Source organism: Doryrhamphus excisus, chromosome 10, assembly GCF_030265055.1.
Source record: "Doryrhamphus excisus isolate RoL2022-K1 chromosome 10, RoL_Dexc_1.0, whole genome shotgun sequence".
In the NCBI taxonomy this organism is placed as follows: Eukaryota; Metazoa; Chordata; class Actinopteri; order Syngnathiformes; family Syngnathidae; genus Doryrhamphus; species Doryrhamphus excisus.
This window is the reverse complement of record NC_080475.1, coordinates 15458652-15486329: the sequence shown is the minus strand read 5'-3', so window position 1 is coordinate 15486329 and position 27678 is coordinate 15458652. Positions and strand designations below refer to the sequence as shown.

Here is a 27678-nt window from a genome sequence, read left to right as displayed (position 1 = left end):
TCCCTCCTGCCTACTGCTACTTGGCATTTGGGCCGAGTGGCATAATCCGAATAAAAAGCTTTAGCAGTGTCACATCTTATATAATGTTGTGTCACTTATTTTTAGTTTGGAGTTAAACATTGTTTTTAACTCATTCAATCCCTGTTAATATTTTTTGAAAATATCAGGCCCAACAATAAAGTGATCAATAAATAATCTATATCAATACAACGCAATGCGTAACCTTCTGCATGCTCCACGCTCTCTCACTTCCTCCTTCCTGTCATGTGTGATTCATCTATTCAAATGAGACTTGGGTCATATAGTTTATTCCTGCATTGCAATCCATCTCATTTGCTTCTTTCGCTTCCCTAAAAGCGGCACGCAGGGCATCATTAGCATCCGTTAGCACCTGGGTATCATCCTGTAGTACCTTGATGTCATTGCACACTGCTCTATATTCCTCCCTGAGCTTCTTGACCATGGCAAATTTGCGAGGTTTTTCTTTTGAGGAGCCGCTGTACTTGTACGTGCCTACGTGCTGTCTACTTGCAAAAACGTGGGTATCTGTACTCGGTGAGTACATCTCAGTGCGGATTTGGGAGCATGCAGACACGACGTAGCACTTTTAGTGAAGGAGGTACTTTCTCTGCATGCAGGCTGTGTAGAGGCTACATTGGTCTCTTATCGGAAGGATACACTATACTGGATTGAGGAAAGCCTCTACAAGAAAGGCTTTGTGACGTCCACCACTCTTTAAGTGGTGTCCACTCATTTGCTAAAAAGACGTTAAAAGAGAAAGTGATTAAATGTTTCTTTCGTCATGCAAACTGGAATACTCAGGAGAAACTTGATGCCAGAGAACATCTCAACCGAAGCTTGCCTTTGCTTGTAGCGGGAACGCAGCATGGAAGCACTATGTAAATAAGGAGTGTCCAAAATGTGGCCTGCGGGCCATTTGTGGACCTCATTTCTTATGGGACTGTGAACGGCACATTTTAGAAATAAAATATAAAACCGGAAAAACAAAACAAAGAAGCATGAAGTAACCAGGGCTGCACAGCGGACGAGTGTTTAGCGCTCAGGCCTCACAGCTCGGAGACTCCGAGTTCAATTCCACCCTCAGCCATCTCTGTGTTGAGTTTGCATGTTCTCCCCGTGCATGCGTGGGTTTTCTCCGGGCACTCCGGTTTCCTCCCACATTCCAAAAACATGCTAGGTTAATTGGCGACTCCAAATTGTCCATAGGTATGAATGTGAGTGTGAATGGTTGTTTGTCTATATGTGCCCTGTGATTGGCTGGCCACCGGTCCAGGGTGAACCCCGCTGGGATAGGCTCCAGCACCCCCGCGACCCTCGTGAGGATAAGCGGTAGAAAATGAATGAATGAATGAATGCTGAAATAAAGTAAGGCTGCATGGTGGGCAAGCGGTTCGCGTGGAGACCCTCACAGCTAGGAGACCCAAAATGTGAGACAACCAGTCCAGGGTGTACCCCGCTGAGATAGGCTCCAGCACCCCGGCGACCCTCGTGAGGATAAGCGGTAGAAAATGAATGAATAAAGTAACTACGAAAAAAATGAAAGTTGTAGATGAATCGTAGACACGCCTATTTCCAGTACAGATACAGATAATGTAGATGGGTGAATCGATGCAGATAATGGTGTACTTGCTCATCCCTAAAAATTCCACAGACGACACAGGCTGCCGTAACTTGCTTGCACTTTGTCGTCAACGTGTCATCAGAATTGTCAACTTCACGTCTTGAATATCCTTTCCAGTCAATAACAGAAAAAAGGAATTTATTGTTAACTGCGGTCAACAATGAACACAGCTTTCTTTTTTAAACATTGCACTAGGTTATATGGAAGATCAGAGAAACCTATATTTGACTTGATTATTTGTCAATTGAGGTCCACTCTTTGCTGTTGCCCCAGTCTAAAGCATTTGGGTACAAAAAGGCAAGCAATGTGATTACCAAACGAGGCCATAAAAATCTGCTCTCACGGGATGATCACCAGGATCTCAGCAGAGGTCAGGGCTGGAACTCTTGAAACTCTAATTATAACTGTCAATAATACATCGACCTTGTCACTATTGTGTCGTGACCACATCAGTCACCGTTTATGACTCAATTAAGACGCCATCCTAAATGAATTATCAGCCCACCAATTTGTGGTTTTCTGCCTTCCCTCTGTATTTAGTGGCAAATAACATTAGCTGCTCAATGTCATTTAAGACTTGGAAGTTTACTAAATGATGAACTCATTTATTGTCAGTTGCATCATTAGCATTATGCGACTACTCCAACTGTTATAAAGCTTATAAAACTCTTAACAACTTAATATATTACACCATATTTGCAGACCAATAGTATACAAAGTATACAAGATAACTAAGCAGAAGGCTTACAGTTCATAAGATAAGGCAGATATGAAACACCAGATGCAAAGGATGGTTTTCAGAAATCACGTAAGTCCTACGTACTCGACCCACGCTCAAAGTGTTCCTCGTTTACCTAGATTAATTAGTTCTAGACTCGACTGCGATAAATTAATTTCTGTGGATTCCTTATTTATAAATAAAATATTTCCATAGTGAGTGAATAGAATACTTGTTTACGATATTCAGCACAATTTCTTATGTTATTAGAGTCCTCTGGACATATAATAACACCCCTACAGTCACCTTTACACTCATATTACCCAATAAGTTATATATATATATATATATATATATATATATATATATATATATATATATATATATAGAGAGAGAGAGAGAGAGAGAGAGAGAGAGAGAGAGAGAGAGAGAGAGAGAGAGAGAGAGAGATGATATATTAGGGGTGCTCCAATCGATTGGTCACATTAGCATTCCACATCTGTTGCAGTACATCTACTATTCACTTCCTGTATACCATATGTGATTTTTTTTACATAGAAAGGTGATATGGTAATGTAAGAATATGGTGAGCTACTTATTAAGATTTTCACACAATAATAATAAATATAAATCATATACAATAGTAATAATTTAATTCCACATACTGAAATGCTGTGGGTGTTTGACATTGTTCTTGCAAGTTTAGTTTTTCCCTAAGTTTAAGAGTCTCCTCTCTTGTAGAAACATATTTTTGTTTATTATAATTCTAGGTTATTGTTAGCTTAGCTGTATAAAAATGTAGTAAATCAGCACATTTTATTATTTGTGTTTTTAGAAATAAGGGATTTGTATGTTCTCTATTTGTTGTATTGACCTTACTGATGTTTTTTGCAGCACATTTAGTGACTGATGATGATTATTATTGTTGTTATTTTGCGAGATAATTCAATAATTGTTGTCGACAGCGATCAGGACTGATGGATGTTACTAGTGACATCTAGTGTCCAGTATAGACTACAGTCCATGAACGTCTTGTTATCCCACATACGTTATTTATATGTATTATATATACTTCATTAGATCTTGAAAATACTTAATTTCGGTAAAGAATACTTAAAATGGCTTAACTATTTTGACTAATGAAAGACCGTAATCAACCAGAAACCATTTGGTAATGAATTTTTGAAGAACCGTGATGCGATGTTCAAAAAGCAAAGTGGTGATGCATATCTTTTATTTCAGTACCTTCACAGTCCAAATGAATCTTATGTACAAGCTCAAGTAATTCAAGGACAGTCCAGATGAAAGCTAGCTCTTCAGCAAGGAATTGCTGAAGGTTGTCTGATATTCACGTTCTTTCATTTTCAGCATACATCGAAAAATGGACATATGGGGACAAAATGTGGTACCAACATCCATTTGGATGGCGTTTTTGTGATATGCATGCATCAGGGAAATCACGATACACCCTTTATCTGCTACGAGCATATTGTGCTACTTTACTAAATCAACACTGTATATTCAAATTAGCCTGTGGGAAACTGATGTCTTTCTGTCTGCAGTCGATGATGGAAAAACATGATGAGTAGCTAAACTGTGCCTGACCTTGGGTGTTGCTATAATCATCCCTGGGTTGATATAAAGCTGTAAAATCAAGAATACGGCTGAACGTAAAAGGGTGAAAATCCACAATCTTTGATGTTGTACATTTACTTTGTAATTTTACACATTCATTCAGCGCAACTTATTATTACCACTTAATTAGTTAGAAGTTGAGGGGTAAAACTTTTTCAAGTGTTTAAATGGAGGATAAATACAGACGTGGACCTTCATAATAGACCATTACTTATGTAATTTGTATTGCTTGATTATGCAGTGCACGGTCTGTCTGAATCTAAAATGACTTTTCTCTTTTAATGTCTCCTTTATCAGCACTCCATCTGCTTTGAGGCCAGGCAGCTGTGTGGGACACCGGGTGTGGATCCTGCTGGCGATGACCCACATGACCTTGGACTTCTGTGTATGCAGCCCTCTCAGTCAAGGTCTGGGGATCAAACTCATGCCTAAACCGGTGCCTCGCTCGCGACCTCGCTTGCAGCCCGTCTGGGACACGCCCAACAAGATTCACTGGAGAACAGCGATCCCTGTGGCCCGCAGGCTTCTGAACCCTATCCTTCCACCCCAAGATGGTAGATTAGGGGTAGGGCCAAAAGTCAAAGTTCAAAAACATCGGAAGCCTCTACACAAACGACAAGCGTTGTGTAAAGAGTGCAGGTTGGCTAACTCTGAAGTGGAGACAGGCGAGTCGCTGATAGCCGAAGCCCCGGCAGGTCTATCCGGTAAGAACACAGGAGACAGAGTGACGTTACTTCTCAGAGCCAGGAGGCAGCTCAAATGGGAGAGCTTTGACAAGTCTCAGGAGGGCCGGACTACTACGGTGGCCGGATTCATTGACTGGGGACCCACAGGCACAGATAGTATAGATGAGGATGGTAAACCAGACTCCAAAGCTACATTTCCTAGTCGCTCCTCAACTACCACAGTGGCCACAACCACTAGCACTACGAGGTTCTCCCAAAGAACATTCACTATGGTGACGACGCCAGAGCCCAAGAGGCTAAGCACCACCAAGTCCACTAACAGCTTTGGGGAGACTGTCAAGCCACCAAAGCCAAATGTGGATACATCAGGTAAGGCATCGAATCCATTTTCTTTGGTTGCTAGTTGCTCTCAATGGAACCATCAGCACCTTACCCAAAATGTATATAATAGATATTGTTTATCACGGTAAAGTGAATGGGCGAGGTGTAGTCGGAAAAAGAAGTACTGATCAGTATACATATTATATATTACCACACAGACAAAGGATGGCATTGCTGATGGAATACAATGTGGCTTGGTCATTTCTTAGCAGATATGAGTCAGCATCCGTTTACATTGTCTGTGCTACACATACAAAATACTCTCCATTACTTGTCAATGTTTCGGTCTGCATTATGTGTATTTTTTACATTCAAGACTTTTAGGCCGTCGAGTGGTTAGCGTGCAGACCTCACAGCTAGGAGCCCAGAGTTCAATCCCGCCCTCGGCCATCTCTGTGTAGAGTTTGCATGTTCTCCCCGTGCATGCGTGGGTTTTCTCCGGGTACTCCGGTTTCCTCCCACATTCCAAAAACATGCTAGGTTAATTGGCGACTCCAAATTGTCCATAGGTATGAATGTGAGTGTGAATGGTTGTTTGTCTATATGTGGCCTGTGATTGGCTGGCAACCAGTTCAGGGTGTACCCCGCCTCTCGCCCGAAGACAGCTGGGATAGGCTCCAGCACCCCCGCGACCCTCGTGAGGATAAGCGGTAGAAAATGAATGAATGAATGAATGAATGACGTTTGAATTCAAATCAGGAATCGGACCAACTATCTCTGGGTCCAGTTTGTCCATGTTTGATTGTAAATATTAGAGTGAAAAATGCACTTTATTTACTGTTTATCAATCAGTAGTCTTCTCCCCGTGCATGCGTGGGTTTTCTCCGGGTACTCCAGTTTCCTCCCACATTCCAAAAACCTGCTAGGTTAATTGGTGACTCCAAATTGTCCATAGGTATGAATGTGAGTGCTCCAGCACCCACCGCCACCCTCGTGAGGATAAGCGGCAGAAAGTGAATGAAAGATAGATAGATTTCCTTTATTGTCATTGCACAATAACACAGCAGTAAAATTGCCAACGGAATGTCGTTGCCTGGCTCCCGTGTAATAATAAATAAATAAATAAATAAAAAACCTTGAATGTAGAATATTTATATCGAAACTGTGTACATTTGGCACCCAGCTATTCTGGGGGGGTTGCATGCCAACTTAACAGCGATGAATATTTCAGGACAATGATTAAACATGCACTGTATGTTCTAATTTTATGCATCCTACGAACTCCATGCAGTATGACTTATCTCTGGGTTTTTGCACTTTTTTGTGTATATTGCAATTCAGCGTTTGGAAAAAAAACTCTTTGCAATAACTCTTTTGCGTGTGTTGATAAATGTATTGATATGAAACTGGTCGAATCTGGGCCAATTAGATTAACTGAATACATGGAAAGCAAACGCAATGAACTGCAATTTAAAAAAAAAATATATATATATACTTCTCCCAACTTCACGTAGGGTTTCTGCCACTACAGATTAGGAGGAAAAATACTTATCATAATTAGCCAGGCTCTCAGTAACTGTGAGATTATAGTTTGTGCGCTCACCCCTGCAATAAATGGGCTGCACACACTGAGTCAAAGTGACTCAGCAGTCAGCACATACAGTATGAAAGCCAGTAGTGTGCTTTGTCCAAGCATACAGTAAAGCATGTATCTAATATGGCTGGAATTAACTCATGCATGTTTATACTTAGAAGGGTGAGTATTTCATAGACAAATTCAAGATTAATTTTCCATATTTGAATGCGTTTAGTGGATGTTTTACCCACACTTTAATTGGCATTTGTGTGTATAATCACAGAGAAGTTTGAAATGCAAGCTTCTAAGCATGCTACTTAGACTGTCAAGTTTCCGCCCTCCCAAAATGAAATGTCGCTGTGCATTACACCGGATGTTCTTGCTCTTCAGTAAACATGCCTGTAGCACCAACAGGCAGCAACTAATCATAAAAAAGGTTTTAGTTGTACCCCCCCGATTCTCCTTTTCCGTAGCTTGACACAGAAAAATCTATCCAATAGCAACAACATGACATTCACATCGGCTCAATTTGGTCACGGTGCATACGGTTGTCCCCCAAAGCAAGCCGGTCCGTCATTCAAATCAAAATAAATGCAATACGTCATGGGGTCGTAGAGCGTTGTGTTGACAAACACGACATGAAAGTGAACCCATACTTTCAAAAGAAAGACATCAATAGTCATGGTCTTTTTGCAAATATCATCAGCTCAATGCCGGTCCCAGGAGGCCGCCGGACCCAAATGCACTCAGGCAGCTCAAAACTGAAAACTGAATAACTCAGCAGGCAGCAACAAAAACACACATATGAAAATGGAATGACAAAGAACATAGAAATAGCAAAGAATCAGTTGGGGCTTAACAGATGCTGAGGAGCTTGTAAACAAGTCAACTCATTATAGAAATGAGACACAGCAGGAGAGAAAATCAGCAGACTTTAAACTGATTGGGTGACACAGGTGGCACAGGGCAATCTGACAGGACCAGGTGAAAGTAATTATCAGACACGGATGACTGACGTGGAGACACAACTCAAGACTCAAAACATAAACCTAAAGCTCTGATCTCTGATCAGCCACCGCTGGAAGAAGACACGCTGTGAAGAATATGATAAATACTTTCAAAACCTGGCCATTCAAACAATACAGTGGAACCTCTAAATCAGGGGTCTCAAACTCAATTTATCTGGGGGCCACTGGAGCTAGGATCTGGTTGAGGATGGGCTGCATCGGGTTAAAAAAAACATAAAAAATTAAAAAAATTAATAAATTGTCTTCAATGCTTTTGCTTCTGCTATACCTTCCACTTTTTCCAGTGCTTTGGTTCCGGTTTTCCACAAGAAAAGCTCTGATAAAACATTCCACTGTTCTCAAATATCTTCATTTTTATTTTTCTACACAAAATAAGATGAAAAAAATAAACAAAAAATCAAGAATAAAAAAAATAAATACATAAAATAATAATAAAACAGCAAATAAGAAAAACTGAATATAGTTTTAACTGAATACATGGAAAGCAAACGCAATGGACTGCAAAAAAAAAAATATATATATATGTATATATATAGTTCTCACAACTTCACGTAGGGTTTCTGCCACTGCAGATTAGGAGGAAAAATACTTCTCCTAATTAGCCAGGCTCTCAGTAACTGTGAGATTATAGTTTGTGCGCTCACCCCTGCAATAAATGAAATAAAAAAAATAAACAAATCAAGAATAAAGAAAATAAATGAACAAAATAATAATAAAACAGCAAATAAGGAAAACGTAAAAAACCACATATAGTTGCTGCGTAGAGAAATATTTTTTTATTCAGATTCAAATGAACAGTATTAACAGTTATTTTACCTTTAACATGAACATTAATGAAACTTCATAATTTTAGCCAATTAGCAAGTTGGCATCGTACTCAGTTCCGTCGTAGCAGCGTTGTAACTTTAACCATGTTTGATGAACTGCTTTATTTTGTGACTTGTATTTACTTTTATTCCAAATCATTTCCTGCATTTATTTGTACCCAGCGTCATTAGCTTGGAGCTTCACTGCTGGAGTGTGGTGATCTCAGTCATGGATGATGATGATGATGAGAAAAAGCAAAGGAGACAGGCTCGCTCGCGTATGGGCGGGACAAAATCGCATCAATTGTGTCCGGTGTGCACACGGCTTTATGCTGTCATTTCCGAGTACATGATACTTTGAGTTACTATGGTACCCATTATGTCATTGTATGGTCATATCACCTCGTACTTTGGTACGTGACAAAAAAAACAACTTAAACTATATTAGAAAAGCAGGAAGTGAACAAATGTAACAGTTACTGATTTGCTTCTTCCTACTCCTTTTGGACATGTGGAACTGTGAACTGATTATGTGATGCACTCAATTGTAATCTGATGCATGTTCAAATGGAATTAAACCATTACCATTACCATGATACCATACAGCATCCATATCAACTTGCGTGGGCCGCGAGTTTGAGACCGCTGCTCTAAAGTGAAACATAGCTTTCTTGAAAGTTTTACAGGATGACCTATGAGGATACTGTTCTCACAGCACTCTTAAGCAGAAGCATGGGAGCATTCCGTTTTGATGCCTCCAGATGCTCACTTGTTGTTTGCGATGGTTGTGGTCTATTAACTGTGACCTTCCTCCACACCACACAGATGGGGCTGTCAGCTCCATTGTAGCTATGAGACCACCAAAACTGCAGTCAGGATGGTCACTTCTGCCTCTTGTTAGGTGTTTTGAGAGACTAAGGTCTATTTAAATGAATTCAATCATTATTCCCAGTTGATTAAGGTGATTGCATTTGCATTTGCACTAGTAGTACAGTGGAACCCTGGTTAGTGTCATTAATTCGCTCTAGAAGTTTTGACGGTGGATGTTAAACGACTGTATTTTCCGGACTATAAGTCAAACTTTTTTATAGGTTGGCTGTTCCTGTTACTTATACTCCAGAGCGACTTATAAATGAAAAAACTGTTTATGTTACATAAACACTGGACACCTTTTCTGTTCATGTTTATTTTTTTGTGTAGCTGAATAACCATTGTGTTAGCATATCTTACACCTATTCAGCCTGTTCTCTATTCTTTTATTATTGTTAGAACTTGCCTTCCAAGAGGACGTAATGTCTGTTTTGGTCAGAAAATAAATTACCCGCAAAAAATGCGTCTTATACTCCAGTGCAACTTATGTATGTTTTTTTCTAACTAATTATGCATTTTTGGCCTTGTGCGACTTATACTCCGGAGCGACTTATAGTCCAGAAAATACGGTAATCATATAAATCCAATTTGCATATTACAATAAAGTATCACTTGTTGTGTTTCAGTTTATGAAGAAAAACACGCAAAAATATATATTTTATGGTAAATTTCATGGCAGAAGGACGCTGTTTACTACAATCTCAATTGCAGCATTTACATAATTTTTTTAATTTATTTACAGATTTTTTATATATAAATAATGAATTGCACCTTAGTTTTAAGTCAAAGATTATGAAAAATCATAACATTTATACAATTGTGTCTCAAATTTGTGCCTTTAACTGTACTTTTAGAAGAATCAGCCAAATACATATACATACATAAATGATGAATGAAAGGGGTAAATGAATACTAGAAGATGGTAGTGGTTGATCTTGCTGCCACATCCCATCTTTGGGAACAGTCTCATCTGGAATAACGAGAACAGTAATCCTTTTTTCTCTTAAAGGGGACCTATTATGCTTGTTTTGGGCCCTTTGTGTTGAGTCGGAGTTCTATAGAGCATCTACACACAATAACCAGCACAGAAAGCTTTCTAGTTCTTCCAGAATCTGCACCTATTCAGCTGTATTTCTTTGGATTTCGTGGTTCTCGTGAAAACGGTCTGTTTTAATGTATTCCACCCACAGCCTACCTCCAGGCACTACGGATGATCTGAAACATTTCAGTGTGACAAACCTGCAAAAAAAAAAATCAGAAAGGGGGGAAGCACTTTTTGCAGCAGTCTGCAGCAGTGTTTCAGGAATGGAAGTTTAAAGAAGCACATTCTGACCTGTGGTTTGACCTGCAACAACAACGGAGCAGTTGCGTTAGAGAAACCACTTTTCCCATCAGTTGCCATGGCAATCCAATTAATTTCTTCAGTACTGATGATTGAAAGTAGATGAAAATGAATCTATTTCCTTCTCCCGAGAATTGGATCTGGTCTTAAATGCATGTTTATTGACAGGCGAGGCAAATAACACCCCTCTTTTTTCACAGTTTACACCCAGCCAAGATCTTAGAGACCAGACTGCGCAGTTTGTTTTTCACTTTCTGTTTCACCGTTGCTCAGTTGTTTAGGAGAGTTGCTTACTGTCTGTGATGGAACTATTACAGTGGAAATGTAGTTATTAGGAATGAATGACATTACAGCTTGCCATTCACTGATGGTCACACTGTGGTCCTAAGTAATACAGTTTAACTGGTTGTTCACGCTACCTCTCTCAGCACTCTCTCCTTCAGTAAGTGTTTTAGATTGCCTGGTGGCTCAGTGCGAATCAGTATAGATTGACACTTTGACATTGTCCTTAATTGCCAATTCCTAACCATCAGCAGTCAGTCTTTGACGGGAGTCTTCTCCCCACTTGTCATGTCAAGGTTTCTGGTTGTGGCAGAGGTGATCTTGGATGGGTCATTACGTGTATAGAAGGAGTGGGTGAAATATGCTTCTATGCATCTCAACTGGTTGTGAGGTCTGGCTGCAGAACTGTAAGCTGCAATATTTTCAAAATAGCGGGCATTTCATGACATTATTCAAGAGCTTTTGGAGCAAATGCTGCGTAGGCGTCGGCCCCATTAGTTCTAAATGGCTCTTTAGGATAAATGGTAAGTATAGCCTGCTACTACATACTGACAGCCTGATGTACACACAAAACGAAACTTCTTTTTCCTATCATATAATATCATATTTCCTAATTAATTCACTGTCAGTTAGTGTAAACTGCCTCTACATTTATATAATTGATTTGGGATTTGGATAGCGGTGTCCTAGTCTGATAAAGCTATCGTATATCGGTCCGATATTAGCAAAACCAGCCTGCTTGTAGCATTCTGCATTATGCAATCATGTCAACATTCTACAAGACTATTAGAAGTTAATGATGCCTTGCATGCTGCTCTCAAGGAGGTTAAAAACCCTACAGAAGAAAATAGAGAACTATGCAATGATATCAATGTTTTAGGCAGATGACATCAATGCATTGTTGCAAGATAATGCTGTCTTGCACGCCACTCATTGTTGAGATGGATGGGAATGCATGAATGAATGATGTGATCACCACAGGGCTCTGCCAACTTCCTGCAATTAAAGGGGGAGGGGCGGTACACTGCAAAAAAAGACTGACCAAATAATGGTAATGGTTTAATTTCATTTGAACATGCATCAGATTCCAATTGAGTGCATCCGACCCTCGTGAGGAAAAAGCAGTAGAAAATGAATGAATGAACATAATCAGTTCACAGTTCCACATGTCCAAAAGGAGTAGGAAGAACCAAAGCTTATTAAATCCTACCCCTCCATCTGGTACTTTTACAATCAGTAACTGTTACATTTGTTCACTTCCTGCTTTCCTAATATAGTATATACGTTTTTTTTGTTGTTTTTTTTAATAATATACCTCGTACCGAAGTATGAGGTGATATGACCATCCAATGACATAATGGGTACCATAGTAAGTGTCAATATAGTGATATATATAGCACATCATGACTGGTTCAAGACTCTTCATCCTTGTATTTAGCAAACATCAACTGCTTGTATTGTTTCTTGAATTGGCTCATCGTTGTGCATTGTTTGAGTTCCTTACTCAATCCATTCCATAGTTTGATTCCACATACTGAAATGCTATGGCTTTTTAACGTAGTCCTAGCATATAAGTGTGTCACATTTATATTCATATTTCTCCTAAATAAATATTTCTCTCTAAATAAAAGACGAGATCTGGGGAAAAAAGTACTTCAAACGAGTGAAATTATCTGTCCATAAAGAAAGTAAACCAACCTACGACTTGCTGATGAAAAACAACATAGTAATAATAATAATAATAATAATACAGACATCAATAATCAAACTCTTCTGACACCTCACAGACTGCTTTTATCAGACTTTTTCTACAAGATAATATGAGCCAAGATAACGTTTGTGAACAGTGTTACAACCTACACTGATGACCTTTATATGCACATGTAAGAACTCTACTCTTGAGTTTTGTAATCAAGCTGAAGATCTTACATTAAATCAGCTCACATTAATTTCACCAGTACCCTTTGTCATGTACTTCAAAGCACCGCGGAGACTTCAGTGGAGACTGCAACACTCGCTGCCCAGAGGTCTCTTCTGTTCCTTCATCTTTATCTATCATATCATCTTCTTTGCCTCTTGTGCTTCACAGGATTTATTTTTTTTCCCAAACCTTGAATCTACAGTATTTTTCAACATGACTTCCTAGCAATGAGTTTTACATAGGTGTACCTCTGCAACTGGCAGCCATGAAATATACCAGAGCATGCTGTCGTCTTCCCAATTAGTTTTGTACTTTAAACTGCACGCTCATGTAATTAAGGTTTTAAATGTTTGTAGTGGTATTGTTGCATATTTAATACTTTGAAATGATTCAGAGTACAATTAAATTGCTCAAATTGCCCTTCTTTGCATTCCTATGGGTAACTGAATATCTTATTATTTATTATTTTCCACTGAAAGTCACCAATAATTTGAGCCATATTTAGTTCCCCATAGTCGCCACCATTCTGAAAAAATATAATACAAATATAATTTAATCTTCTAATTAAAATGTGCAACTCGGGAAAAAAAAGGAACCATATTGCCTTTCGGTAGTGTTCTATTCCTCTTAATGTTGCCCCACAATGTTGTGGAGATCTTAATATTAGGTCGACACAGTCTGAATGGACTGCTAATAATAGAGTGTTATTCATTCATTCATTTTCTATCGCTTATCCTCACGAGGGTCGCGGGGGTGCTGGAGCCTATCCCAGCTGTCTTCAGGCGAGAGGTGGGGTACACTCTGGACTGGTCGCCAGCCAATCACAGGGCACATATAGACAAACAACCATTCACACTCACATTCATACCTATGGACAATTTGGAGTCGCCAATTAACCTAGCATGTTTTGTTGGAAGAACCCACGCATGCACAGGGAGAACATGCAAACTCCACACAGAGATGGTCGAGGGTGGAATCGAACTCGGGTTTCCTAGCTGTGTGGCCATGCAGCCTGGAGTGTTATTATTTTTTATAATAATATTCAATGGAAGTGTACAAAAGACTAATACACCCCTCTCTGCAATTGAGTAAATAAATGGTCCAAGCCAATACTGTATATGAGGAAATACATTATACTGCACATGAGTCAGCTTCCTGTGTTTTTGATTTCCTGCGGTCTGCCTGAGCCCCGCCCGCCTTGACATCCATGTGAAATTAAACTATTCTCCGTAGGGACCTCAGATATTGATCAAGGTCAAGGCATCACTCTATCAGGTGAAGCTGAGGTTGGACAGATGTTAATTTATTAATGGACACAGCCTCCATGTCAGTCACAGTCAGAGTGCAGGGCGGGATATGAGGCAAATCCAAATAGATGGCAGATACGTTAATGTGTCTTTTTCGCTGGCAAGGGACTAGTGATTGCAGAGAGAGAGTAAGAGTTCCCTTGCCAAGTGTAGATGTCATTAATCCAAGGTCTTGTGTGACTTGGACCACATTTAACGTTGAGAATCCACAAGGAGGCTGGCCAGGCAGAGCAGAAGATACAGTAGCTGTGCATTTTCCACAATTATTCTTAGTTGTATTTCTTTTTGAACTTTCCAAAGACAAATTGGCTTGGATCATCCACGAGACAGCTGCTTGATGGAGGAGTGGGGTGTGTAAGGTCCAGAGAAGCCCTTTTATAATGACGGTTCTTTTTCTAGACATCTGTTTTCTATGCCGCTTAGCCTTACTGCTCTACCCCAAAGCCCCCCTTTAAAATAACTTCCATTGTTAAAATTGACATTCATTCATTCGTTCATTTTCTACCGCTTATCCTCATGAGGGTCGCAGGGATGCTGGAGCCTATCCCAGCTGTCTTCGGGTGAGAGGTGGGGTACACACTGGACTGGTGGCCAGCCAATCACAGGGCACATATAGACAAACAACTATTCACACTTACATTCATACCTATGGACAATTTGGAGTCGCCAATTAACCTAGCATGTTTTTGGAATGTGGGAGGAAACCGGAGTACCCGGAGAAAACCCACGCATGCACGGGGAGAACATGCAAACTCCACACAGAGATGGCCGAGGGTAGAATCGAACTTGGGTCTCCTAGTTGTGTGGCCTGTGTGTTAACCACTCATCCAGGGCTCTACGTTAAAAACAAAAATTACTTGCCCATGGGGAATCCTTAAGGTGAGAACTACTTGCCCGAACTTGCCCCATGTAAAATGAAAAGACTGCCATAATGATATCATATATCAATATATGCTGATAATTCATCAGATAATAGTACTGATGCATTGTATTTGGAGGAATGTCTGAAAATTTGTGGAGATGTATGTTAACATGGCAAGCCATGCTACCTTACACATGGTAGTCGTAGTAAGCAGTGATATTTATAAGTTGTGTACCTCAATGAAACATTTGACACATTTGTGTACTAGTAAAGTGTTTTTAATCCAGAAAAAATGCTCAATGGTCAAACAATAATTTGTGAAGCAAAGGTGAGAAAAATACACAGAGAAATGAAACCGCTAGGTTTTGTAGCTTGTGCAAAATCAGCACTTGGTATTGGATCTAATGGGTGGTGTTTCATTGTGACCACTTCAAATTGTCACAGCAATGTGATTCACTCACCTTTGCCATCATTTGATTTGCTGCCGCTAATAAAATACTTGTTTAGGAGGCACTGGTTCATCACTTTTTGGTGTTTTCCTTCAGAAGTTGTTGAAGAATTAGACGATGTTGGCAGGGACGCCATGATAGATGTTTTCCTAGTAAAACGATCGCTGATTGGTTGATCGCGAACAAGAACGGGTGTGGGTAAAACGCGGATTGTGGATTACGGACCGCGGTCTAAATAAACGATTCTGATTGGTCCATTTCAAGATTTGCAAGGATTGGTTTGCAAATTACCACCGGAATTACGCAACAAGAACCGCTTTAAAAAAAACTCTTGGCAGTACGGCATGCTAAAGTGCACTTGCCCGACGGGAATATTAATGATTGGATTTACTTGCCCGAATTTTGTTTTAACTTGCCCCGGGCCATCGGTACATCGTTATTGTCGAGCCCTGTCATCCTTCATTCATTCATTCATTTTCTGCCGCTTATCCTCATGAAGGTAGCGGGGGTGCTGGAGCCTATCCCAGCGGTCTTCAGGCGAGAGGCGGGGTACACCCTGGACTGGTTGCCAGCCAATCACAGGGCACATATAGACAAACAACCATTCACACTCACATTCATACCTATGGACAATTTGGAGTCGCCAATTAACCTAGCATGTTTTTGGAATGTGGGAGAAAACCCACGCATGCACGAGGAGAACATGCAAACTCCACACAGAGATGACCGAAGGTGGGATTGAACTCGGGTCTTCTCGTTGTGAGCTCTGCGCGCTAACCACTCGACCGCCGTGCAGCCTTAAAATTGACAAATTATGGTTATTTATGGAAAGGTTTGTCCGCTGTTGATTGTAATTATTTTGTTCTTGTGACTTTGCTGTATTTTAGGTTTGGCAGTTCACCAGATAATCACTATCACTGTGTCTCTCATTATGGTCATCGCAGCCTTGATCACAACACTCGTCCTTAAAAACTGGTAAGAAAGTTTCGTTTTACTCATGCAGATATTGGGTTCGATATACTTCTAGATGACCATAGACGCAAGGTATGATTTTATTTTGGTTTCTTGTCTTTGGTACGTGTTTTTGTAGCTGTGCACAGTCAGGAAATGGCCGCCACAATAGCCATCAACGCAAGATCCACCAGCAGGAAGAAAGCTGCCAAAACCTGACGGATTTCACCCCAGCCAGGGTTCCCAGCAAGGTGGACATCTTCACTGCCTACAACGACAGCCTGCAGTGCTCTCATGAGTGCGTTCGGACTGCTGTGCCCATCTACACTGATGAGATGATCCAGCAGACGCCTGTCTACAAGTCTGCTTACAATGGAAACAGGTACTTGCTCGACATCACATCACCCGTATGTGATTTGTTCAATTACCACTTAGTGTGTACTGTTCCTGAGCTGAACTCAAAGATATTTTTTTTCTACGTACAAAAAACTGACACCCCTGAAATATTGTATTGCATGTTGTTTATGTTCTGGTAAAACAAACATCTTGGCTAAATTTGGACATAACAAGTGGCGGTATGCATGGAGGATGAAGAACACAGCATTCCAAGACCAACTTTTGCTACCCACAGTAACATTTGGTGGTGGTTCCATCATGCTGTGAGGCTGTGGGGCCAGTACCGGTACTGGGAATCTTCAACTTGAAGGTGGCATGGATTCCAGTCAGTATCAGCAGATTCTTGCCAGAAATACTCAAGAATTAGTGGCAAAGTTGAAGTTGTGGTGGAACTGGATACTTCCAACATGACAAATCCTACTAAGGAACAAGTACAACATTCCGGAATTGCCATCTCAGTCCCCAGATCTGAATATAAGTGAAAATCTGTGGTGGAAACCATCAAACCTGACTCGACTGGATATGTTTTGGACATAGGAATGGTCAAAAATACCTTCAACCAGAATCTAGAACTAAAGTGATAGCAAGCCTTTATTTCTGCTAAAGGAGAATCTAGTAAATATCAATTTAATTTTTCTGTTGGGTGTGCCCAAATTTAGGCACCTGCCTACTTTTGTTTACACTTTCTACAAATCCTATAAACCTTTCACTTCTCATCTATTACCGTGTTCGTCTGCCTTATGATATCTTTAACTGAAATGGCCGATCCCAAGAACCAGTCAATTATAAAGATAAATCATAAAAATGAAAAAAGGGTGCCCAAACGTTTTCATACCACTGTAAAATAAACCTCAAGTAACCTTGCCTACCCACAAGTCCCAAGCCCCTGCAGTGCTGGATGAACAGAGTGCTCTGTATATTTAAGCTGCAAACTTAAATTGAAATCTACCAAGGAGAGTTGTTGTTGCATAATAACTCAGCTCATAGATGTGGTGAAATGGGCTGTGAAGTCGCTCTCAGGCTATATTTTCTTGCAGACAGGTATATTATTTTGAAAAGTCAACTTTACATCCCACAAGCCTCGCAGCGTGATATTTGACAACCTAGCACAACATGTCAGCGGCTGTTTAATAAAGCAGCATCGCCACTGCAGCACTTAAATCCTCATGTTTACCTGTTTACAAAAGGGGTGATGCGTTAACCCAAAATCAACACTCGGGAATCATCGGTGGAGATGTATTTCACTCCAAGTTAGAATCACGCTGCTGTGTGGATGACGATGACGGCCGTGCACCACATTAAAACATTGCCTTTTGGGGTGAACATTGTACTGTATGCGTCGTGCCATGAGAAGCTTTGTCGTTTTAACAGCGTTCGCTGTCAGAGTGGATAAGAGTAACTGTCATCAGAGCTGCTGGGCATGCAAAGATGGTCACACTTAGTTGTATCCAAACCCTGCAACAAATATATTATGCTGGCAGTGAGGAAAGAGTAATTAATCCGGTACAAACTGTTCCAACGTGTCTTCAATAATTAAGCACACCGCCAACAACGTGTACTAATGGCATGTATATTATGTATACATCATTCCTGCTGTCTATTTGTTTGACTTGGCGGTTGTACGATTGGTAATTGCACACCTCAGTAATAATTTGTTACACTGCATGATCTAACCTATTTCTTCTCAACCCCGCAGGCCTTCCCCGTCGGAAAGACAACTAATTCCTGTTGCCTTTGTGTCAGAGAAATGGTTTGAGATCTCTTGTTGACAAGCTGCCGGTCCCTGATCACTTCCTGTGGGAGGAGGAGAGTTCCCAAATCCGTGCTTTGGTAGGTTCCCTGCTCTCATTGTTACTGTTGGGAATATACAAGTAATAGCAGAGGCCTTTGATGATGTCTCAATTTCATTAGTTCATTATGGAAACTTTTTCACGCAGCATTGTTAGCCCAAACTTGACAATGGTAAAGTACATTGAAACAGGAGTTCAGAACATTTGAGTATATCAAATTATTATTTTTTGGTTTCTTTTGGCATTTTCCTTACAGAGTCACGACAGCGGATCTTTTTGATCCGCATACTTATTTTAGGCTCGAGTCCTTTATATTCCGGATGCCATTCCTGACGAATACCGATGGATATATTAGAAATAATCAATCAATCAAGGACATTTACTCAGTTGCTCATTCTTAGTTTCAATCTTAATTTACTTGTATTTTCCTAATATAGTAATGGTAATGGTAATGGTAATGGTAGTGGTAGTGGTAATGGTAATGGTTTTATTTCATTTGAACATGCATCAGGTTGAGTGCATCCCATAATCAGTTCACAGTTCCACATGTCCAAAAGGAGTAGGAAGAAGCAAAGCTTATTCAATCCTACCACCCCATCTGGTACTTTTACAATCAGTAACTGTTACATTTGTTCACTTCCTGCTTTCCTAATAAAATTAAAAAAATATTTTATAAATTTTTCTGATTTTTATTTTATTTATTATTTTATTTTTGTCACGTACCGAAGTACGAGGTGATATGACCATCAAATGACATAATGGGTACCATAGTAAGTGTCAATATAGTGATATATATAGCACATCATGACTGGTTCAAGACTCTTCATCCTTGTATTTAGCAAACATCAACTGCTTGTATTGTTTCTTGAATTGGCTCATCGTTGTGCATTGTTTGACTTCCTTACTCAATCCATTCCATAGTTTGATTCCACATACTGAAATGCTATGGCTTTTTAACGTTGTCCATATTCATTTTGTACATATGATGGGTGGTAACGGTATGCCATAATCACAGGTGGGTATCTACCTTGGCTTTAAGGTCATTGTTCAGTTCATTTTCAGTGCCGGGTACCAGTTCCAGCTTGTAGTTCTGTTCCTGATCTTTACTGGACAAGGCCGATACACTGCTAGTTGTGTGTTCATGCATTCTGCACTCTATTTGTTTATGGATGTTTTATAGATGCATGACTATATTGTGAGACTCCTGTCCTCCACTTAACGAACTGTGTATGCCTCCATACCGTTATACATCTAACTACAGTACATTTCAATTTCAACAATCTTACATGACTTATGACACCTCTTCTCATAAATGTCCTGATAGCTGTCATTTGAAATCGAAAGAGCGAAAGTTAACCACACACTGTGTTCGCGTAGTGTTGCTGGACGCAAGTGGGGATGCTATAGAGTCCGCCATTGACCTAGATTTGAAAATGAACAGCTTTCCAGCAGGTAGTGTTGTGAGACGAGCATCTTGCTGATCCCGGACATACATTTGTCTCAGTCACTTTATGTCTCGGTGGTAGTGTTCCCATTGCTGTATTCTTTAAGGATGTTAAATCCCTTATTATCGCTGCAAAGGCAATGCATTTCTTAGGCTCATGTTTTGTTTTTGTTTTTTTTAACAAAGCATTACCCATGAATGTTGATTCTAGGCTGTATGCTTTCAAGCCAAGGACAAACTCCCCAAATCTGTCCTATAATCAGGCGTAATTGTCATTGTGTTTTCTGCATCTTCACAGGATCGACTCTAAAAGGACACAAGAAACAGCTTCTTTTGTAAAGTAGTGTGATCTCTCTTTGGACACTGGTGAAGATATTTATTTTTCTAGACAAAGCAGCCCCAGTGCTACTAGCACTCCGTCTATACCATCATTAAGATGCAGACTGTATATGATGTAGGCACATTAATGGGATCCATGGACCACCAAGACCGTGACTATCGTGGATATCTCCAATCAGTGATACATACACTATTTGACGCTTGACAAAAGGCACCCAAAGGCTCTTCTGCGGGTGGAAGATGAACTGAACAATGTGAACAATGTGCCAATAATGCCGCTATGTGCCACAACCTGGATCGAGAAAGAAGTTTCAACGACAAATGGACAAAACGAAGAGTGCTATATTAACCTTGTATTGAGTACATTGTTTTTGTGTTGTTGTTTTTTTAAAGAAATGTGAAAATGATACAAATGCATTTGGATATGTTCTAAACTACCACAACTTTAAGAAATATATTGGAAAAAAGGCTGGGAAAGAGCAAAAATGGCATAGGATAGAAAATGTGATTTTTTTTTTAAGTTCCATTTTAAAATATACTATTTTTTTTACACAGAAAACCCTGCCAACACCTGACAGTGGAGATCCAATGTCCTTAGGGTTTGCCACTGTTAATTAAATACGTTCATCCCAGATGTTCTTTTTCCTGATTTGAAAGAAATCATAGTTTTATCTCACATTGACAACAAAAACCGCATGGAGGTGGACAGGACATTCAACTGCCTCAGGTCTGTCCCACTCTCGCACACTTTTTAGTTAAATGCCCAGCTCAACAACCCAGCAACTGATCAAAGTGCAGTATAAGAGCCTTGCAATCCAAATAGGTAAGAATCCAGATGAAACCCGATGGGATATTACTTCCAGTTTCATTCTGGAAGTCATATTATTATTATTTATGATCTTGAGTAGCCAAACATGATTTATATTAATAATCATATTTATTTAAATACAGTGGGACCAACACATTAAAAAAAATTATCATATGAAATAATGAAATTTATTAATTTGGTCCATAATGTTAATATTTACATTTTGCATTGCCAACTGTCATACAAGTGTAGCAAGATGTTCTAATAAAATGAAATAAAATTAAACATAAGTAAAAGTAGTCACAGTAAAGTTTGAGTTCTATGGTTATTGTGATAGTATCACAAAAAATACAAATATAAGTAAAATATGAATAATTTTGATGCTTTTTTACGGAAAATGTAGTTTGAAGTCCTAATTCTACTTCTAGGGTTCAGCTGTTAACTGAAGAAGATCTTTCAGAGGCATCTCGGGATCCAAATGATCAAACTGGGGCAATATGTGAGGGCAATAGATCTGTTTGATACTTAAGAGCAGATTTCATAAGAGATGATGATGTTTTTTTTTCTGTAAGGAAGCTACTGACGGTTCCGTCTTTGTGTGCTGTGGGTTTGTACAAAGCACAAATGCATTTCTACAATTGTATAACATTAGCATCACGACTACACATGTGGGATTATCTGCATTGGTCATGATGGGTTTAGAGCCTGAATCCCCCCCACCGCCGCCGCCACCCCACGACAACATTAATGCAAGCTGTTTTATTATATAAGGAGGTGCCCAGATAGCGTGGGATATAAACACTGTGGTGCCCATCTCCAACATGAAAGCCCCTCATGAACGACGTCCAGTCGATACCTGATCAGCCTCACTTGGGCGTCGGGCTGCCCCGGTTGCGTCTGACAAAACAATATATATTTTTGAATGAAGAGTGTTATCTTAATAGACAGAGGGTTATGAAAAAATGTATATTCTACATGTGTAAATGTATTTTCTATATATTTGCTTCTATTTGTGTACAGGTGTGTAAAGTTTTTTCAACACCCCCTGCCCGGTTTTTGGGCAGGTTTCAGCTAGGTCTGGGATAGTGTCTTTGTTTACATGTGTAACTACGGTATTTCTTTTCAAACAAACAGAAAACAAACCTTGTGCCAAGCTTCCTACTTGCACTTTTAAGCAGTACATGTATTATATCTTTAGACAAACAGTATAATACTTCAGTAGATGCTGCTCTTATATCGGAACACTGGAATAGTATTTCCAGGTGGAATGTCGGGTGGAAAAAAAAAAAAAGCAGAGTTGACGAGAACTCTCGGGTTCTTCTGGGAAACCAATGACTTACTGTCATTTTGATTATGATATACCGCATTTCATCACATGGATAATAAATTATATGGATCATAACAGTAGCTGCCAAGACATCAGCTGCACTTGAACGTGATGTTCATTCGTCATACTTCCTTCATTTTTACATTTTGATTTGTCACCCTACTGCTATTACCTCAAAGGGGAGCTAGGGATTTGAAGAATATGAAATATCTGATGATAATGAAGCAAAAAAACGGTAGTCTGGATTTGACTCGACATAAGCCCTGCGATGTGGTAAACTTTTAGCAAAGTTTGTCAAGGATCATTGTGGTTTTTTCCAACTTGGGCCTTATCTTAAACTCTGTGCATGTCTCTTGGGATGCAAGTCATGGTTAGATGTTGGTTGGTCTTCCGAATTCACAGTGCTTTGATGAAAACTCACTCATTCACTTTTATGATCCTTCTGCCTTTGGCTCATCATGTGTGAGTGGCACGATGGATGCATGAGCTGCTTTGACATTTAATGACTTTGTTTGTCGTCTGATCCTCGGACTCGCATGCTTATATATACACACAACGTGTTAAAAATATGGAAAACGTCATACTAACTCATCGCACTAATCGTTCCTGTTCCTGTGTTCCTTCAAGCCGCCAATTAGCATGGGCATACATCATACATCCTGCATGATAGTATTTATGTTACTTAGCTGGTTCGTCCGCCTTGCATGATGCCATTCATTGAAAAAAGGTGGAGCATGTCATGTTTATTATGAATCTTATTTTTGCCTTAAATTGGTCAAATCTGTAGGTGAGCCCACTCATTGCCTCTTAACTTTTAAACCCCTGCTTCTGAAACAAAGCCAACAAAATTGTAATTCCGATGGGTGCTAATGAATTATAACTGGAAAGTCTATTGTTGATGTTATACAAAAATGTTACATTGCATTAGCAAGGGAGGTGTAGCATTGTGGAAAAAAAATTAAAATCTCAGTTATATTTCCATTGGAATATAATTGGTCATTGTGTAATATTAATGCACGCATGTCCCATATGCTAATTCATAAAAGTTGTTAACTTTGATAGGGAAATTGCAAAACCACATCTGTTAGGAAGTCTTTCAAGTACATTTTTGTAATAATGACTTATGATATAATGTTAAGGCACGCACATAAGACCCAAGTTGCACTAATCCTGAATCGTGTAGAAAACCATTTGTAGTGACAATAAGTATGCAAACATATCAAAGACAAATGTTGACCATTGTGACTGTTTATGTTCCCTGAAAGACTGTGAATATTTTAATCAAAGTCATTACTGTATCAGACAACTGTCAAATGTCAATTACATCCATCCATCCATTTTCTATCCTAACGAGGGTCACGCCGTTTGCTGGAGCCTATCCCAGCTGACTTCAGGCCGGAAGCGGGGTACAAACTGGACTTGCTGTGGGAGATTTAGAGTCGCCAATTAACCTAACTAGCATGTTTTTTGGAATGTGGGAGGAACCGGAGTACCCGGAGTAAACCCACGCATGCACGGGGAGAACGTGTCTACCACAACATGTAGTTGATAATCTTTTATGGATTTTTATCACATTTAAAATTCATTCATTCATTCATTTTCTACCGCTTTTCCTCATGAGGGTCGTTGGGGTGCTGGAGCCTATCCCAGCTGTCTTCGGGCGAGAGGCGGGGTACACCCTGGACTGGTGGCCAGCCAATCACAGGGCACATATAGACAAACAACCATTCACACTCACATTCATACCAATGGACAATTTGGAGTCGCCAATTAACCTAGCATGTTTTTGGAATTGTGTGAGGAACCGGAGTACCCGGAGAAAACCCACATATGCACGTGGAAAGTGTGTCTACCACAACATGTAGGTGATCATTTTTTTATGGATTTTTATTACATTTAAAATTCATTCATTCATTTTCTACCGCTTTTTCCTCACGAGGGTCGCGGGGGTGCTGGAGCCTATCCCAGCTGTCTTCGGGCGAGAGGCGGGGTACACCCTGGACTGGTCGCCAGCCAATCACAGGGCACATATAGACAAACAACCATTCACACTCGCATTCATACCTATGGACAATTTGGAGTCGCCAATTAACCTAGGAGGAACCGGAGTACACGGAGTAAACCCACGCATGCACGGGGAAAACGTGTCTACCACAACATATAGTTGATAATTTTTTATGGATTTTTATCACATTTAAAATTGTATTTAAAAAAAAAAAACAAGGGGTGCGGGTTCATACTCCAATCCAGATTTTCGACGAGCTCGGTTTGAGCTGTACAGATTGCTGCCTCTCTGTTTGTGTATCTGGATTCTGACATTGACTAAAAATAGTGCAAGCAGAGTGAGGCAGGTAGGAAAAGTCTCAAGACACCAAAGACTTGACATGCCTTCATGACATCAAATGTTCAGACTCTGTATCAAAGCCATTAAAACCCACGCTCCCGTCAGCACAAACAAACATATCAATCAGAAAGGCTTTTCTTCACTCCCCGTATAGCAAACTCGGAACATCACAGTGGCATCCCTGTTGTGGGGATTAAATACGGGCAAATAGTGACAAGGGAGGGGCAAACTTTATTCCATTTCCACCATTGTGGTCTGACCCGCCAAGGACCAAAATAGTATGTTGATTTTTTTGGTTGTTTGTCTGCATGTGCCCTGGCTTGAAGTCAGCTGGGATAGGCTCCAGCATGCTCCCTGAGGACAAGTGGCATAGAAAATGAATGGATGGGAAGATCAGCTCCAATTCATACTGTCAACAAAGTTGAAATCTCAAAATGACCTCCTTCCTTGGCGCTGACCGTGTTTCCTCAAATAGTGTATTCTGCTCAAATAGACGCCATGCATCAGTTAAGACCTGTACATATGGAGGAATAAGAATAAGAACCAAGGTAGACATTTCTTCATGAGAATCTCAGCATTGGCCACGCTCACATTTACATTTTTTGATATAAAGCTTTTGATGTTTGGTTAGATAATGACTTGAGAACAAGATGCGAGAACCCCCAAATGTGATTCAAGAGAGACATTGCCCGTTTATCTTTCTTGGTGGCTTTAAGTACAGTACCACTCAAAAGTTTGGGATCACTTGCAAATTTTTTTGTTTTCCAAAGAAAAACAAATTTTCATGCATTTTACAAATATTTTTTTTCCATTTCACAAACATTTTTATCCATTTCTCAAATAATTAAAATGAATCAGATGATTTTCAAAGAAGGATGTACATTTTTGCATAGAGGCCTACTATCAACAACTGTCAGTCCTCTGCATCAATCTCCTGGTATGGCTGCTAATCCAAGTTCATCATTTTATAAGGCTAATAGATGATTAGAAAAGCCATCTAAAAATCTAAACTAAAACTAAAATATCTTACCATGCTGTTAACTACTCCCTTCAGAGAGCAGCACAAACTGGGTCTAACAAGGACAGAAAAACGCTGCACAACTGTGCAAGAAGACAAATATCTGAGAGTGTGTAGTTTAAGACAAAGACACCTCACAGGTCGTCACCTGGCAGCTGCACTAAATAGTAGCCGTCAAACACCAGTGTCAGTATCAACAGTGAAGCGGCGACTTCAGGATGCTGGACTTCATGGCAGGACTGCCAAGAAAAAGCCATATCTCAGACTGGCCAAAAAAATCCCAAGTGATCCCAAACTTTTGAGCGGTAGTGTAATCCGGTGCATTGTTTACTTAAAGAAATTAAACACCTTACCTCTAAACAACACTTTCTATGGCATACAGTTCAGTTTGGTACGTTACACCCTAATTTGGCTCCATGAATATTATGACAGTTAGCTTTTAATTAAGACATATGCATCATCATACAAATTGCTGTAACTTTTGCCACACTTAAAGATAAAGTTCTTGCGTTACAGCAGGAAAGGACTACAGAAGTGCGAGTGAACTGTGAATAACCAATCAGGTCTACATCACAATTGTCCAGCATCTATACGAATAAAACGCCTCCTAGCAAATATATACAGTACCTCCTTTAAATAAAGCCTGATGAGCGACGAAACACCCGTCCGCTTTCACAAATGGATGTGTGTAAAATAAACAGATAAGTTGTATACGCTAATTTATTTATTAGGGGAAAGGTATGACATTAATATTGGGGGGTTGGGAACACAATTCATAGCTATCACGAAGGAACTCGACTCAAGTTGTGTTGTCGCCATTAAAATGAAAAGTTTGTACCTTGTGACTTTTTATATTTGTGTTGAATATATAAATGAGTACCTCCGTCAACTTTTGTACAAGACTTCTAATATTTACAGATGCGTACGAGACCACGCAACTCACAAAGCGGTCTGTCTGTGTGACAGATAAATGTTGTACAACTACTGCATTCTTTGTTTTTTTGTTTTTTTTGTCTTGACAAAAACCACACCTTCTTTTTTGGGAAGTTATTGGTACACATTTCCAAGTGATTTTGATTTGGTTACTCTTGTACTACTCAACTACTGTATTTGCAAGCACTGTAAATGCGATTCTCATTGGATTTGTCCTCTGTACATTCAGTACTCTGATGTTGCTCTTAATAAAATGTCAAACAAAACACTTCCTATTCAAGAGGATGTTTGTTGAAATCAATCCCAGATAATACCACACAAAATAAAATATCTGACACAAATTCACACTGTACTCGATGTATTTATTGTATTATTATATAGAAATTATTTCTCTAAACAAATCTTAATTATCAAAACACAAGAAACATCAAGAAAATGGAGTTGCTACGAAAAAAATGTCAATATTTAGACAAAATTAAACCATTACATTGTTCAGTCAATTACTAAAGCTGATACATGGTATGTTTACGTTAACATAAAGAAAAGAAGAGAAGCAAATTCAAGCAGAACGGTGACTGACGTCCATATTTCTTTTGTTGTAGTGACCCCTCAAACATCTGTACAGTTGTTTACTATGAAACAACAAAAAAACATTTTGACAACAACATATTTACATTTATTCATTAATTTCGAACATAACACAAAAATAATCATCTATTTCCAGATGTTTGCGTGTGTTTGAACCATATTTTGGCGCTTTACTGTGTTCTGGGTCACAAGAGGCGACATTTCAGAGGAGTACCGTATTTTCTGGACTATAGGTCGTCGCTATGGAGTATAAGTCGCACAAGGCCAAAAATGCATACCGTATTTTCCGGACTAT

The 27678-nt window shown here is 39.6% G+C and overlaps 1 protein-coding gene across 1 annotated transcript in view; it reads left to right on the top strand.

Annotated features, from left to right (window-relative positions):
- The window catches only part of ajap1 (adherens junctions associated protein 1), a 37770-nt gene extending 10645 nt beyond the window's left edge, over window positions 1-27125 (top strand). Inside the window, exons 2-6 of the mRNA XM_058084709.1 lie at window positions 4293-5050; window positions 16333-16420; window positions 16536-16778; window positions 18489-18622; window positions 20325-27125. Of these exons, the coding sequence (XP_057940692.1) occupies window positions 4293-5050; window positions 16333-16420; window positions 16536-16778; window positions 18489-18561 (1162 nt within the window). The 3' untranslated portion in view covers window positions 18562-18622; window positions 20325-27125. The remainder of the gene's footprint in view (window positions 1-4292; window positions 5051-16332; window positions 16421-16535; window positions 16779-18488; window positions 18623-20324) is intronic.
- Window positions 27126-27678: the final 553 nt, after the last annotated feature.